The following is a 13397-nucleotide window of genomic DNA, read 5'->3' on the forward strand; positions in this document are numbered from 1 at the left end:
GCACGTGGCACAGGGGTTCCCCGTGGACAAGCAGCAGTGGCACAAGGTGTGCCACTGCTACTTGTCCCCTGGGAACCAAATGTCTGGGTGTGGCCACTATTGCTACCTACTCTGTGGTGATCCAATTCTACCTCGGAAAGCAAACAATCTATGCTAGCCCTATAGAGCATATCCAGACGAGCGTGCACCTGTGGTTTGTGGTCCTCACACCTGTCTGAGGTGCAACACACCACGTGTGGTGCGTGTGCAACCATGCACTGCACTACAAATTTGCAGCGCAGTGCCAAAATTTGATCCCGGGAATTCCTGGTATCAAAAAACCTGCAGCAAAAAAAATTGGCATGATGTGTACTACAGGAGTGTGCAGTGGATCAACAGGGGGCTGGGTCTTCTAGGTCTGCCCTGGCTCTTCCAACAAACCTGGAAAAGCATGGAGCGGGCAGTTTGCCTGAAGCGGCAGCACGTTGGCCTGCACTGCAGCACATGTGCAGGAGTGTGAGCAGTGGCAAAAAGTAGCAGCACAAATTTGTGCTGCTACTTTTTGTGCTGCTGCAAGTGCACACCCCTGCATGTGGGGATGTGGTCATGGAAGGCATAGAGCCCAAGTTTCCTATTTCCTGAGCAAGTATTATAACCATTAGGCTATTGGGCTAAAAGAGACAAGATGGTCATCTTCTGGAAATGACGGCCAGTAGTGGTTTTTCGGTAATTAATGTTTTGGGGGCTTACAGAAGGACAAATCTAGTGCATGTAGAAGCAAGATCTAAAATCAAGGTAAGCAGCACTTAAGGCAACATATATATCTACCTTTAGGCACTTACGTGCCACTTAGCCTAAGGGGGAATTGCATTTGGGCCACTGTTACGAAGATTAGATCATTTAAAAAATTTAAATGTTTCACTTTCACCAGCAACAGATTTCACATTTACCTCATAAGAAAAATACTAAACTTGTTGCACAGTTGTGGTGAATTATAAAAACTATCCCCAATAAGAGATTCAATTAAAAAAGTTAAGATGTATCCTTTAAATATCTGAAATGTGGTAACATACATCATTAGCTCAAATGTCTATAATCTACAGATATGGATATGAAAGTGTTCTTTGCAGGAAGAGATACAAATGGAGTCTTTTCAGGCTGGGCAATGAAAGTAAGATGAAAAATAACTTCTATTATACAAATGATTCTTTCACATTACGTTTCTCATCCAATTTTTTTGCTTCACTGGGAGCACCCGGAGTCTCTGAGCTTAGAACTGGTTTAAGAGACAGGGTTGGAGCTGTTTCTACTTCTCCTGTCCCATAATTCCAGTTCATTTTGCTTGCAATCAGTCCTTCTTTCTCTGGTGCTTCTTCCAATAGGGTGTCCACCTCTTTACTATGCCTGTACAGGTAGGAGGCTTGTTTCACAGACCGCTTTAGAAGGTACCTGCGGAAGGCTCTTTGGATTTTTATGGCACATACTTCTTCATGTTTTCTTTTCAAAGTTGTAGTGATGGGTTCATAGGAAACCTTGGATGGATTTGCAGCCATAAATTTCTCCTCCATTGTTTCTTTCAAAGCATCCATTTCTCCTGAGTCACCCAAGACTTCTTTTGTCAGAGCAAACAGAATATCCAAACAGTGGATTTTGTCCCCGGGGACCATTGGTAAATCCATGGTGACCAATTTAATTTTGTTTGGCTTGGCAATTTTAAGTGGCTCTTGTAAGGTGTCGACAAAGTCAGATAAGGTGCTGTACGTGATAAACTGGGTGGCATCTGGATCAAATTTCTCCCATGTTTCATAAAACATCTCAAAGTCATCTTCACAAAGGGGTTCACTGCTCTCCTCTGTAGCAACATTGAAGTTCTCAAGAATGATGGCAATATACATGTTCACGACAATCAGGAAAGAAATTATGATATAGCTACAGAAAAAGCAGATGCCCATAGATGGATTCCCACAGTTTCCTTTCACTGAACTGCCAGGGTTCTCCAAATGGGGGTCACAGTCTGGAGGGCCGCTGTTCAGGATAGGGTTGAGGAGGCCATCCCATCCTGCTGATGTAGTGATTTGGAACAAACAAATGATGCTGTTACCAAAAGTTTCGAAGTTGAAGATGTCATCAATCCCAGACTCCTTCTTCACATAGGCAAAGTTGGACATCCCAAAGATAGAGTAGATAAACATCACCAGGAAGAGCAGAAGTCCAATGTTGAACAAAGCTGGTAGGGACATCATGAGGGCAAAGAGCAGAGTCCGGATTCCTTTTGCTCCTCTGATTAGACGAAGAACACGCCCAATCCTGGCCAGCCGAATCACCCTAAAGAGGGTGGGTGACACAAAATATTTCGAAATGACATCTGAAAGGACGAGACCTAGGGCGGGATGAACAGAAGGTAAATTTGGCAGGCTGATGTAGCTGAGGCAGTGAAGAAATGCATAACCTACCCTATATATGCTATCTGTACAGAGCATTAGAGAGAAGAGGCAAGGGGATGCAGGAGAGGAAAACAGGCATTACTAGAGTACATTACATTTCATGGCCTGAAGAAGACCTCTGAAAAATTACTTAAGCAATGCCCCTGCACTCTTCAGTATAATAAACTCCCCTTCTCCCCTAGAGAAGGGTGCTCTCCCCTTGTAGGATGATTCCTGGATAGCTGTTGAGAGTCAGCATGTATGGAAGGATATGGGAATAGCACTTGGGAGTTCACGTTTAAGGAAGTTTTTTGTGAGTACAAAAGGAGGAGATATTTAGAATGAACATCTGGAAGTAGGGCCAGAATAGCTAGGGACAGAAGTTACACATAAACTGGTTTAAGTGATCAGAAACTGGTTTAAACCTTTAACAGAACAGAAGTTTGGTGCACATAGACCAGTTTCAAAATGGCAGAAACTGATTTAAGATAAACCTGGTTGAATGTAGTATCAGACTTAACTGATTTGGGTCAAACCAGTTTATGAAACTTCTGTCCCAGACCCCTTCCTGGTTCAAGTTAAATCACAGTCCCCCAGCATCCCAGCATGCTTTGTAGCCCTGGGCTGGGCTGTGCTGTCTACTCCAGAGAGCAGGGCTGGCCCCGATCCTCTGCTCCCTAGCTGGAGCTGTGAGGGTTGGCTGACAAGGAGGTGGGGGTGGAGGGGCAAGCCCAGCTAGGGATGCAGCCTGGTCTGTGTGTGTGTGGGGGGAGGACTGCCCCCCCATGCAAACCACAGTTGGGGTCTGGGGCAAAGGAAGGGGGTTAAATACCCCTTCCCCCACTCAAACTTATTGCTGGCTGCAACTATGGACTACAAATCGCAGAGGCACCTGGAAGCAGGAAGAGGAAGTAATGAACAACCTGCAGAGTTCTACTGCCATAATTCTGGACTGCAAATCCCAGAGACCTCAGGGGCAGTAGGAAGAGGAAGTGAACACACAGCCAGAGAGCCATGCTCTAGCACCCCCCAGCTTCTGGCTTGAGCCACTGAAGGCATGTGGCTGCATTTCCTGAATCAAAGGTAAATGTCTGTTCACTTCTGTTTCAATTTAATCTGTGCAGTTTAAACTAACCTAAAAAGATTGAACTGATTCGGCCTTGGGCTTTTTGACTATCTGTACTTAGCCATTAAGAACCACATATCTAGGGCTCCTGCTTCCAGGGTACTGTGAATCTTAATTATAATATACAATATGTAATATATAAATATGTAATTCTATAAAATCATGTTCCCAGGTCTCATAGAAGTGAAGAAATGACAAATGTGGGCTGACTGTAGCTGATACAACAATATTTGCCTGAGACTGAAGACAGCCTAAAAAATTGCTCTGAAAGGAATGAATGGTTCTATGCACCCCCTTCAGATGCTAATTCTGAAACCCACCACACTGGAGACCAGAGTGGCATCAGCATTTTCCAGGGCAATATTAACAAGATAACCTCACACAGAGTCCTCTCTTTGGGGAGGGGGATGAATTCTCCTTTCTACAGCCTGGATATCTACCCACTTGTAGCTAGGGAGGGGAGCTAAGAGGAGCAGAGGGAAAAGCCAAAGAAGCCTAACTTGCTAAAGAAGAACAGTGTAGATCTCTCAGCAGTCCAGAAGTAGCTCTTATTATCATAACAGTCATAGGATCTGTGGCAGGGCTAAGGCACAGGGAATGGGCCACACCAAGCCTCTCTACTTGGCCCTGTTGAGAGTCATGTTCCAACCCATTATAAAGATGATGGGAGAGTTAGTGCTTCTTGCACTGAGGTATCAATACCATCTTCAGACCATTTCTTCTTTATCTCACGTACTATAAAATCCACCTAGATTTGCTTGCCTGAAGGCATGAAAATGCATTTGGAGTCAGGAACTTACCTACAATGGAGAGAATGACTACCACAAAGTCAAAGATGTTCCAGCCAATGGTGAAGTAATAGTAGCGCAGGGCAAACATTTTGAGCACACACTCGCCAGTGAAGATGATGATGAAAATCAGGTTGACAGTCTGGAGAATTTCGATTTTGGCTTCACTTTGGTCATCTGTTTCAACCATCATGGTCACCATGTTAAGACAAATCAGGACCATGATAGTTATGTCAAACACTTGCTTTGTTACAAAGTCATACACCACGCCTTGAATTTGGTTCTTTAATCAATGGCACACATAGAGGAAGTTGAAGACAGAAAAGTGAGACAAGGCATGGGACAGACGTACATGGAACAGAATGGGACCAAGACAAAAACACAGAGAGAGAGAGAGAAAGAAAGAAACAGTGTAAGAGAGTTCAGAAAACTGTTCGGTTTGTCATGCTCAGTGGTCATGCAACAAGAATTACAGTGCCAGAAGGTGCTGTTAGCCCTCAACCCCTGATGCGGCCCAGCTGATGCATCCACATGACATATGTTACAGTGTCATAAATGATATGCCTAACAGGTGTTTGGCTCAAGGCCAAAGGCCTGTGACTTATTCATTAAGGTGGTTCATAGCTAAACCAATTAAAGCTCCTTAGTCATGTCAAATTAATTTACAAAAAATTCTCAATCGTCTTGTTTGGTTTGAAAAAAAATCAAAGCCACAACTGAATTGAACCCATGTTTCCTTTTACAAGTGCTCAGCAACTACCACAGATACTTTAAAGGCTGAAATTTTTAGAAGAATCTCTCTTAACCTTTTTAGAAAATCCCAATGAAAGTACAGCAAATGACTAAAGGTGAGGTCCTGTTGCCACTGCTGTCCTTGAAAGTTTTCCTCTCTTGACTATAAAGTAACTGGGGTTTCACTCCAAGGCTTGGCATGAAAAAAAACACTGAAAAGCCTGGTTTGTGTCAGAGAACTCATTGGCTATGACAGATACAGAGCTTTAATTCTGTGGATTTTCAAATGAGGCTCACATATGCATGCTTAAAGGAAAATATATGAGCTAAACAGAGTATTCCTTAGATGGAGAAACAACACAAGCACTCTTGCCAGAAAGGCTATATTGAGGGAGAATAGACAGAATGGTTTGAAGACAAGAATGGAATCCCTAACAAGAAAGACCCAAGCTTTCCCCACCCCAAACAAACAAGCATTTCCTTTATGAAGTTGAATGCAAAACTGAGAATAGGAGGAGAGAGGGGTGTTTGGACCCTGTTTCTCAGGAATCATGCTTTTCCTCAGTAGATCTTGGAGCACATTGCAAAGGAGACCAGGATCATGGTCCTTATTTTAGAAATGGGGAAACTGGGGTACATAGAGATGCTGATCATCACCCAGTAGGCCAGTGGCAGCATAGGTTATAGATCCCAGGTCTCCTGAGTCCCTCTAGCCTGCTCTAGCCAGTAGGCAAGGCTCCCCTTTCCCCTCACAGAGTCAGTGGGCATCTGCCAGATTGGCTTTAAAAAAATGCTGAGCACAGAAATGCCTTACACCCAGAATCGCGCTCTACCAGTTACTGCCAGCTGCTTGCACACCGTGGCTCAGACTCCATAAGACCCCCTGTAGGCTTTTTATCTGCTCTGAGGTTGATTTGCCCTCCCCTATTAGTGTACTTCATTCCCCTGGTAGTTCTCAGGAGGTGACACTTACCTTCTGGCCGCATCTACACGAGTTGCGGACTGCACAGTCATTTACTGCACAGTACTTGCATAACCCCCTACTAAATGACTGCTCAGTAACCAGCATTACTGCACAGTACTGTCCTTGCATGTTTTTTTTCTGACACTACTGCATAGTAGCAATGAGCTACGGCGCAGTAGTTCATTACTACTATACAGTAGTGTCACTGTCACGGTGCCCCTCAACACTACTGCGCAGTAGCATCTCATGTAGATGCGCTCTCTGTCCCCTACAGTGGGGAAACTGCCAATCCTTCACTGTCCATTCCCCTCCTTGGTCATTGCCCTGTCTCCTAGTCCATGCCCAATATCCCTCCCGCTCAGCTTTCTTCCTTTTATATTTCTCCTGCCTCTCTCCTACGATATATAAGCAGACAGAGAATGTAAGGATCTGAAGCCAGTCTCTAACAGTGGTTCTCAACCTTTTTAAATTTGAGGCATCCCTTGATAGACTGTAGGTATGCTGGGGAAAACAGCAGCTCTTAGTTTTCACTCTTTTGGCTGATGGAAGAATAATAGTTTTTCTATTGCAACAAACTCAGGAAGAGCTGTACTAGAAATCTCTGGGTTTCACTTGTGAATCATGTTTGTAAACCTAACTGTGCTAACATTGTGGTACCCGGTGGCACCTTTAACAGGATCTCAAAGCATCTCAAGGTGTCCTGGCCCCCTGGTTGAAAATCACTGGGTTATTATAAGGAGGACCTCATGGCTCTTGAAAAGAGCAATGAGACCTTGAGTGACCCCTAGTGGTCAGAAACAGCAGCTTCTCCAACATGTGGCACTGGGAGAGGCAGCTGTAGGGGCCCATGGGCCACATGTTAGCCACTCATGCACCTTGAGCTGGCCCCTCATGGACTGCACATGGACCGCCAGTTGGACAACCCTGCCTTAGATGTTCCATTATGACTGCAGGGCTTAAAGTGGTGGTTCTCAACCTTGTTAGACCCAAGGCACCCCTTCAGAAATGCAATCTCTTAGCTTTCACTTATTTTTTGACTACAGGAAAATAATACAGCAATTCTTCTGTTGCAAAGAACTCAGAAAGTTCAGCATGAACTCTTTTAAGTTCTTTGCAACAGGTCAGAATATTTTTTGACACTATGCTTTCGTACTGGAAGTGTCTGAGTTTATCTTGTGCATCGTGTAGGTGTTTGCATACCAAACAGGGCTAATATTGCATGTCACCCTGCACCACCCATACAAGGGCACTCCAGCTGAGAAGCACTGCCTTAAGGACTGGGTCTGCAAAAGATTTCAGCCAACAAGCTGGCCTCTTCTGAAAATTCAGATATAAAAATCAAGAAGATCTTTGTGGAGAAGTAACAGCAAGCTGAGAAGAGCCATGAAATCAGACTCCTCTTCAACTGGACTGCACTTTAAAACCTTGTGCTTGTAAAAAGTCATGTTTTCAAAATACTCCCTTCACAACTCCTGTCAAAGACTTTTGGGGTTACATACCTGGGGCCTGGGGATTGGCTTCTGGGGTTTCTTTGATCCCAGCTTTTTCATGGCATTATAGTATTTCTTCTGCTCTTCTGTCATGAAGATGTCCTTTCCTCCAAAGTACAAAGAAAATCACCATTATTAAACTCGGATATCAGATACTGTCTATATCAGCTTTAGATCATGCTGGGTGCATCTACATGTTCATGCACAATAGTTACTCCACATTTAATTGCGTACTTGTACAATCAGGTACTAAATAAATGCGCAGTAACTGGAGTTACTGTGCAGTAGCACCAGTGAATGCCTTTTTAGTGATGCTACTGTGCAGTAGCCTAATAATACCGCACAGTAGCATATTAGCACTGTTTGTGTTGTGACTTACTGCTGCAAAGTATTATTAGACTACTGTGCTGTTAGCGTCTCATGTAGACATCCCCACTGGGAGCCATTTGCTTCTCTTTGTGGTTCCTGCTCTGTAATGGGTCGTTTTTTTCTCTGCTTCATCCTCTGTTCTCTTTTTTCCCTACTATTTTCTTCCCCAAGGTATTTTTAAAATACATCCAGAAGTATAACTTGCTTTAGCTGCAGCCATGCTTTCACCAAACATATTTACTAAGCTCCCTGCAGTGACAGGATCCTATCAGCTTGCCAGATCCTGACATACCACAACATGCTGCCTGCCTATCCAATTGCTTTGGAGATGCCCATTCCATTTGGAGTTACCCATAGTCCTCTATAGCTTTTACACATGGAAAAAACTTGGTGTAGTTGGGCACCATCCATCTTCTTCCTCCTCCAATAACAAAATAGATAGCATTGGTTTCATTCTGATCTCTCAAAAGGGTATTCTCCATCCCAACCCCACTCTGCAGAAAACTAAATAGGAAGAGATCTGGGAAGGAAGAAAAATGAGTTTTCTTCTCAAAATCTCTTTACAAATCATTCCTCTGAGGGACGGAGACTGTCAGGAGGTCCCACTCCTTAAACACGTGCATCAACCTGAGAGTACAGTTGCTTATCAGCTGGAACAGAAGGGATCCATTGGTGCTACAGGACAACCTTATGGAAACCCTGTACTTTCATAATGCCACAAAGCCCTTTGCACATTGGGTTGTATCACAGTTCTCCAGCAGGCTACTGAAGACCCAACTTAGGATGGCTGATATCTCTATGATAAAAAGACAAGTCAGAACCAAAGCCTTTCTCCTTTCTGTCCCTGTTTTTCTTTTGAGAAAGATCCTCCTTTAGGCACCATAAAAGGAGAGGTTTCAAGCATGACATCGTGCATGCACCAGTTCGGGTTCCTTCCAACAGTTTGCTCACTTAACAGCATAGGGTGTTGGGAAGAGTGAGCATGAGCATGGTGACGAAATCCACAGGGGTCAGAAGGCTCAAGAACAGCAGGCTCCATTTTACCCCAAGTCTTTTCTGTATGGTGACCTGCAGAGCCCTCCACTCTGCCCAGGTGCAAGAAAGCTTCTTCCCAACCCAGTGCTCTGTAGGCCGCAGAAGTACCAAGAACAAAGTCCCAGGGCCCAGGAGATACTTATCTTTTTCTTTTGCTGATTAAAGTTATCAATGATGACCCCAATGAAGAGGTTGAGAGTGAAGAAGGCACCAAAGATGATGAAGATGACGAAGTAGATGTACATGTAGATGTTGGTCTCATACAGTGGCTGCTCTTCAATCTGAGTGGGGAGAACGGGAAATGTGAAAGACAGGGCACAGCAGGCTCCCCACTCCCCCCGTGTGAGAAAAGTTTTTGCTACACGGCAGGAGGTGAAAACACTGATGTCCCCAAACATTTGACACAACTATTCAAAGTGGTGCTGGACCACCCTCCCTGGATGGATGGAAACAGGAAGGCAAGCAAGACTACTGAAGGGCATTGCAATTCCATCCCTAGCAGGCTACTGCCTAAGGGAAGGTATGGTGTGATGCTGCTGCCCCTCTTCATGACTAGAACTGGGTGGGAGGGGTGGTGTCAAGGTGTCTTGAGCCCCAAGGAAGGCAGCTTGGTCTTGCTGCTCAGAGTCTGTCAGGGAATGGAGGATAGTCAAGAACTGGGCAGATTACCAAGTGATAACCTCCTTGTAGTCTCCAAGGAAGTCTAACAGAGACAAAGACAAGCAGGACACCATGGGGGGCAAGGGGCAGTAAATACCTAAATTAAGGCAAAGGACCATTGAGGAGAACACAGAGTGTTCTCTGCAGAGAGCTGGGGTGGTAGTGCCTCTGTGAACAGGATGAGTGGTATACAGGTAATTCTCTTGCAAGCTATTGCAAGAGAGCCCTTTGTGAATAAGTCCAGGTGACACAGCCTGGGCAGTTATGCTGCACAGACTCATAGTACCCAGGGACACCTGGTGACCCTCAGCTCTCCAGGCCGCATACTGGGCCCTCTGAGACAGAAACATTCACTCTGTTTCCTAAAAAAGGATATTAAGATGCCAGGCTGGGCATGATGTGCCCAGATGCCAGGTTAGGCATGATGGGAATTTCTGGGAGAGTTGCCTATCTGGTCCTTAAGCCTCCTGAGAAGACACCACTCCAAAAATGCAGCAGTCAACTTGCCAGAAAGCAAATTTTGTCAACTTGCTAGAAAGCAAATTTTGTTTCTTTATTTAAGCCAGACTTTCTGGATGGATCTGTTTAATTGCACCTTTTTTAGCCTTGCAAATATAATGGAATATTAGTTTGGGCTTTCCTGAGTTTGAAGGAAGATTTTCCAGAGAATTAATGGCCCTAGTGACAAGTCTCAGGCAACGGGGAGGAGATACACCTGACACTTTCATAAGGAGAAAATGTTTATTGGGAGCTTAGCAAAAAACAACCAAAGATCCTAAACATCTCCTCTGGTGTTCTGGGAAGCTGTAACCAAGGGTCATTCTCTCAGGATATCATGATTTCCAGCTTCCACCAGAAAGCAGACTTGGCATTACATTTTTTTTTTAAAGGGAAGAGAAAACTATGTCTTGGGCCCTTGTGACACATCATGAAGATGTGCTGAAAGGAACTGAGGCAAGCTTGGTTGGTTTTGCAGTTCAGCTATAGGAAACCCCTGTGTCTGCCTCAGATCACTCTGGGGATGGGAGCACAGGATGGGTCTTGTGCAAGCTGAGGCTGGTTTTGTAAGCATCTCAGAAGACTTAATGAGTGTGCAAAGCCAACCTCTGCAGGTCATCTCTTTCCCTACCCCTGCATACGAGCCCAAATCATACTATTTAAACATTTTTTTTCTCTAGAGAGGTTCACTTTGAGAGCTATTTTCTGCTTTTGCATAGCCCATGCGCTTTCTTCAGAATATAAAAAGCCCCAGGTTCTCAGTGGCATAAAAATGCCAGCCTGACACTTGAAGAGGAGGCCCGAACAACTGGAAGTTATTAAATGAACGTGATGTGCCCGTGGCATGGAAAGATCAAGAGCAGCTCCTGGGACAGTGGGAACTGAAAGGTTTGGCCCCCTAAAAAAAGAGTGGGAGCATAGGGTCAGAGGGATCAAGATGAACAGGTGTGTCAGCCAGAGGAAACCTGTAAGTCTGGGTTGAGATTTTTGGTGTCTGGTCTCTGAAGACAGAGAAGGGCAGCAGGAGTGAGAGTTTGGGGATCTTATGAAGCAGTGGGAGAAGGTGGCACCTACAGAACATAGAGTTATTGAAGCAGGGCACCCAAAAAGTCCAGTTTCCAGCTTTGCTTAGCTGAGGGAAGGGAAGGAAGGGCCCTATCCCATTCTTCCTGGCCCCTCTGCTGCCAATCTGCCTGAGCCCCACTGTCCAAGTGCAAGTGGGACATGGATCAGCCTGGCTATACTGGAGCATGCAACATAGAGCACAGGGGCCCTGGGCCAGGGTACATCTATGACCAGGATCATTACCAATCCTTTGGGGCAGGTTCCTTGGCTGGGAGATTCAGCATTCCAAGTATGCCTTGCAGAATCAGGAGTGTTGGTACAAGGCCTACACCAGGCATGGGGCATGGTGTCAAGGTGGGACCAGCTGGTCTCTGCGTCCTTACCTCACGGGAGTCCACCGCTGCATACATGATGTCCATCCAGCCTTTAAAGGTGGCCTGCAGGGACAGCAGAGAGGAGTGGAGTCAGTCTGGTTCTTTTCTGGGCTCCCAATGGGGCTCGGCATATTGTATTGGGTGGGGAACTCTGTTGGCAGTCTGGCATGTAATGGGACTGCTGAGCATCTAGCCTTCCTATCCAAGCCTCAGGCAGTCTCTCCCAAGAGAAGGACTGTTCCATTCATGGACAAATCTCATAAGATCAATGTTCTGACCTGGAACATCACACTCTGTCCTGGAGGTGGGGTTATCCCCAAATCTCAAATGTCACTTAACATGAGGCTGTGGGTCTGAGACAGCTGAAGTGTCCTACCATGGGGACGTCTTCCTGGACAAGTCAGGCAGCTGCTAACCACTGACCAGGCTATCCAGACTCAGCTTCCTTAAACAGAAACTAGTCTGGTTTACCAGGTTCCTGGTTTGCTCCCAGGGTGATCAGCCCAGGAATCATTTATTGCAGCCTCTTTGCTACCTCATAGCACTTGATCCTGTCCCTCTTGTAGTTGGGGGTAGGAGGGGTTGTGCCACTTACTTCAACAGGGACGGGAGCAGGCTCTTGATATTCATTTGTTAATCAAAAAATGTGAACATCTTGTTTCCTGTATTAGCTGGAACAAAAACACTAAAGAGGAAGCTGAGTTCTGGATCACTGATCTGTTAGGGTCACAGTCCAACTCTGTGGCACCCACCCAGTTGCCCAGGATTCAATGGGAGTTACACAGGCCCAGCCAATGGCAGCATGTGGACTTTTATTTTTCTTGAGACTGCAGGTTGCCTATTGAGGTGTGTTGGTTCCACTTCTGCTTGCCTCTCTCAGCCTCGCTGGCTTCAGTGAATCAACCTGCCTGGGCATCCTTTGCCTGTTCTGTCAAAAACATAGGGCATAAGCTCACTTACTTTCTGCCTTGAAACTTTTTTTCAGTGGCCAATAATCAGGCTTTTAAAAAATAAAGGTAGAAAAACTACAGGGAGGAGGTAAAAATCTCCTCAGGACCTAAATCTACTCTCTATCATCTTCGTAAGGCTTTGTCCTATATATCAACTTCCTCCTTGGGGAGATTCCTAAAGAGGGCGGTGACAGACAGGATGAAGACTTATGAAGTATCCTGAAGGGAGACGGAGGCCAGGCGACAAGCAGGATGATCTAACGGGTCTTTTCTGTCCCTCACTCCTGGGTAGTTCTTTGATAACTACCCAGTGAATTTCCCCTTTTAATATTTGTCTCATTAATGCTGTGGCCTGGTGCTTTGCTCACTGAATAGAGATTACCACAATCAAGCCACACTTTTTCTGCAGAACAGTGTTTTGCATTTCTCTCCCCATTACCACCTTATGTGTATGTTAGATTCTGAATCTGAAATGACAGACAGCCTGGTCTGGTGAAGGGCCTACTGGGCTGACAGGCAGGGGACCTTTAGGACAGTCTGGTCTCTGGGCACCAACTTGTTGTGCGACTTGCCCAACATGGGCAAGTCACTTACTCTCTCTGTGCCTCTATTTCCCCTTACACCTAAAATGAGAGTTAAATGGAAATACCTGTAAATTCTTTGGGGGTAGGGACTGTCTTAGAATCTACACTACAGCAGGCCCTGACACAATAGAGCCCTAATTTTGGCTGAGCCCTATCAGTACTACCATTATAGACATATCAGCACAACGGGATACAGAAACCTTGTGCCTCATGGTTGCAAATGAGTTCCTTTCTCTGTATCTGCTGGCTTACCCTGACGGAGGAGCTGTAATAGTCTATGATAATGCGTTACTTGAAGGAGGTGATCCTCCCCCTCTATGCGACATTGGTCAGGCCTCAGCTGGAGTACTACATCCAGTT

General features: G+C 45.3%; 1 protein-coding gene across 1 annotated transcript in view; it reads right to left on the bottom strand.

The window, feature by feature from the left end:
* Window positions 1-524: 524 nt before the first annotated feature.
* Window positions 525-13397, bottom strand: part of SCN4A (sodium voltage-gated channel alpha subunit 4) — a 132045-nt gene continuing 119172 nt past the window's right edge. Inside the window, exons 21-25 of the mRNA XM_019523576.1 lie at window positions 11513-11566; window positions 9050-9187; window positions 7512-7616; window positions 4329-4599; window positions 525-2359 (exon numbers count right to left, since the gene is read on the bottom strand). Coding sequence (XP_019379121.1) covers window positions 1173-2359; window positions 4329-4599; window positions 7512-7616; window positions 9050-9187; window positions 11513-11566 — 1755 coding nt within the window. The 3' untranslated portion in view covers window positions 525-1172. The remainder of the gene's footprint in view (window positions 2360-4328; window positions 4600-7511; window positions 7617-9049; window positions 9188-11512; window positions 11567-13397) is intronic.

The sequence above is a fragment of the Gavialis gangeticus genome, unplaced genomic scaffold (assembly GCF_001723915.1).
Source record: "Gavialis gangeticus isolate Ggan-Ray unplaced genomic scaffold, GavGan_comp1, whole genome shotgun sequence".
Classification (NCBI taxonomy): Eukaryota; Metazoa; Chordata; order Crocodylia; family Gavialidae; genus Gavialis; species Gavialis gangeticus.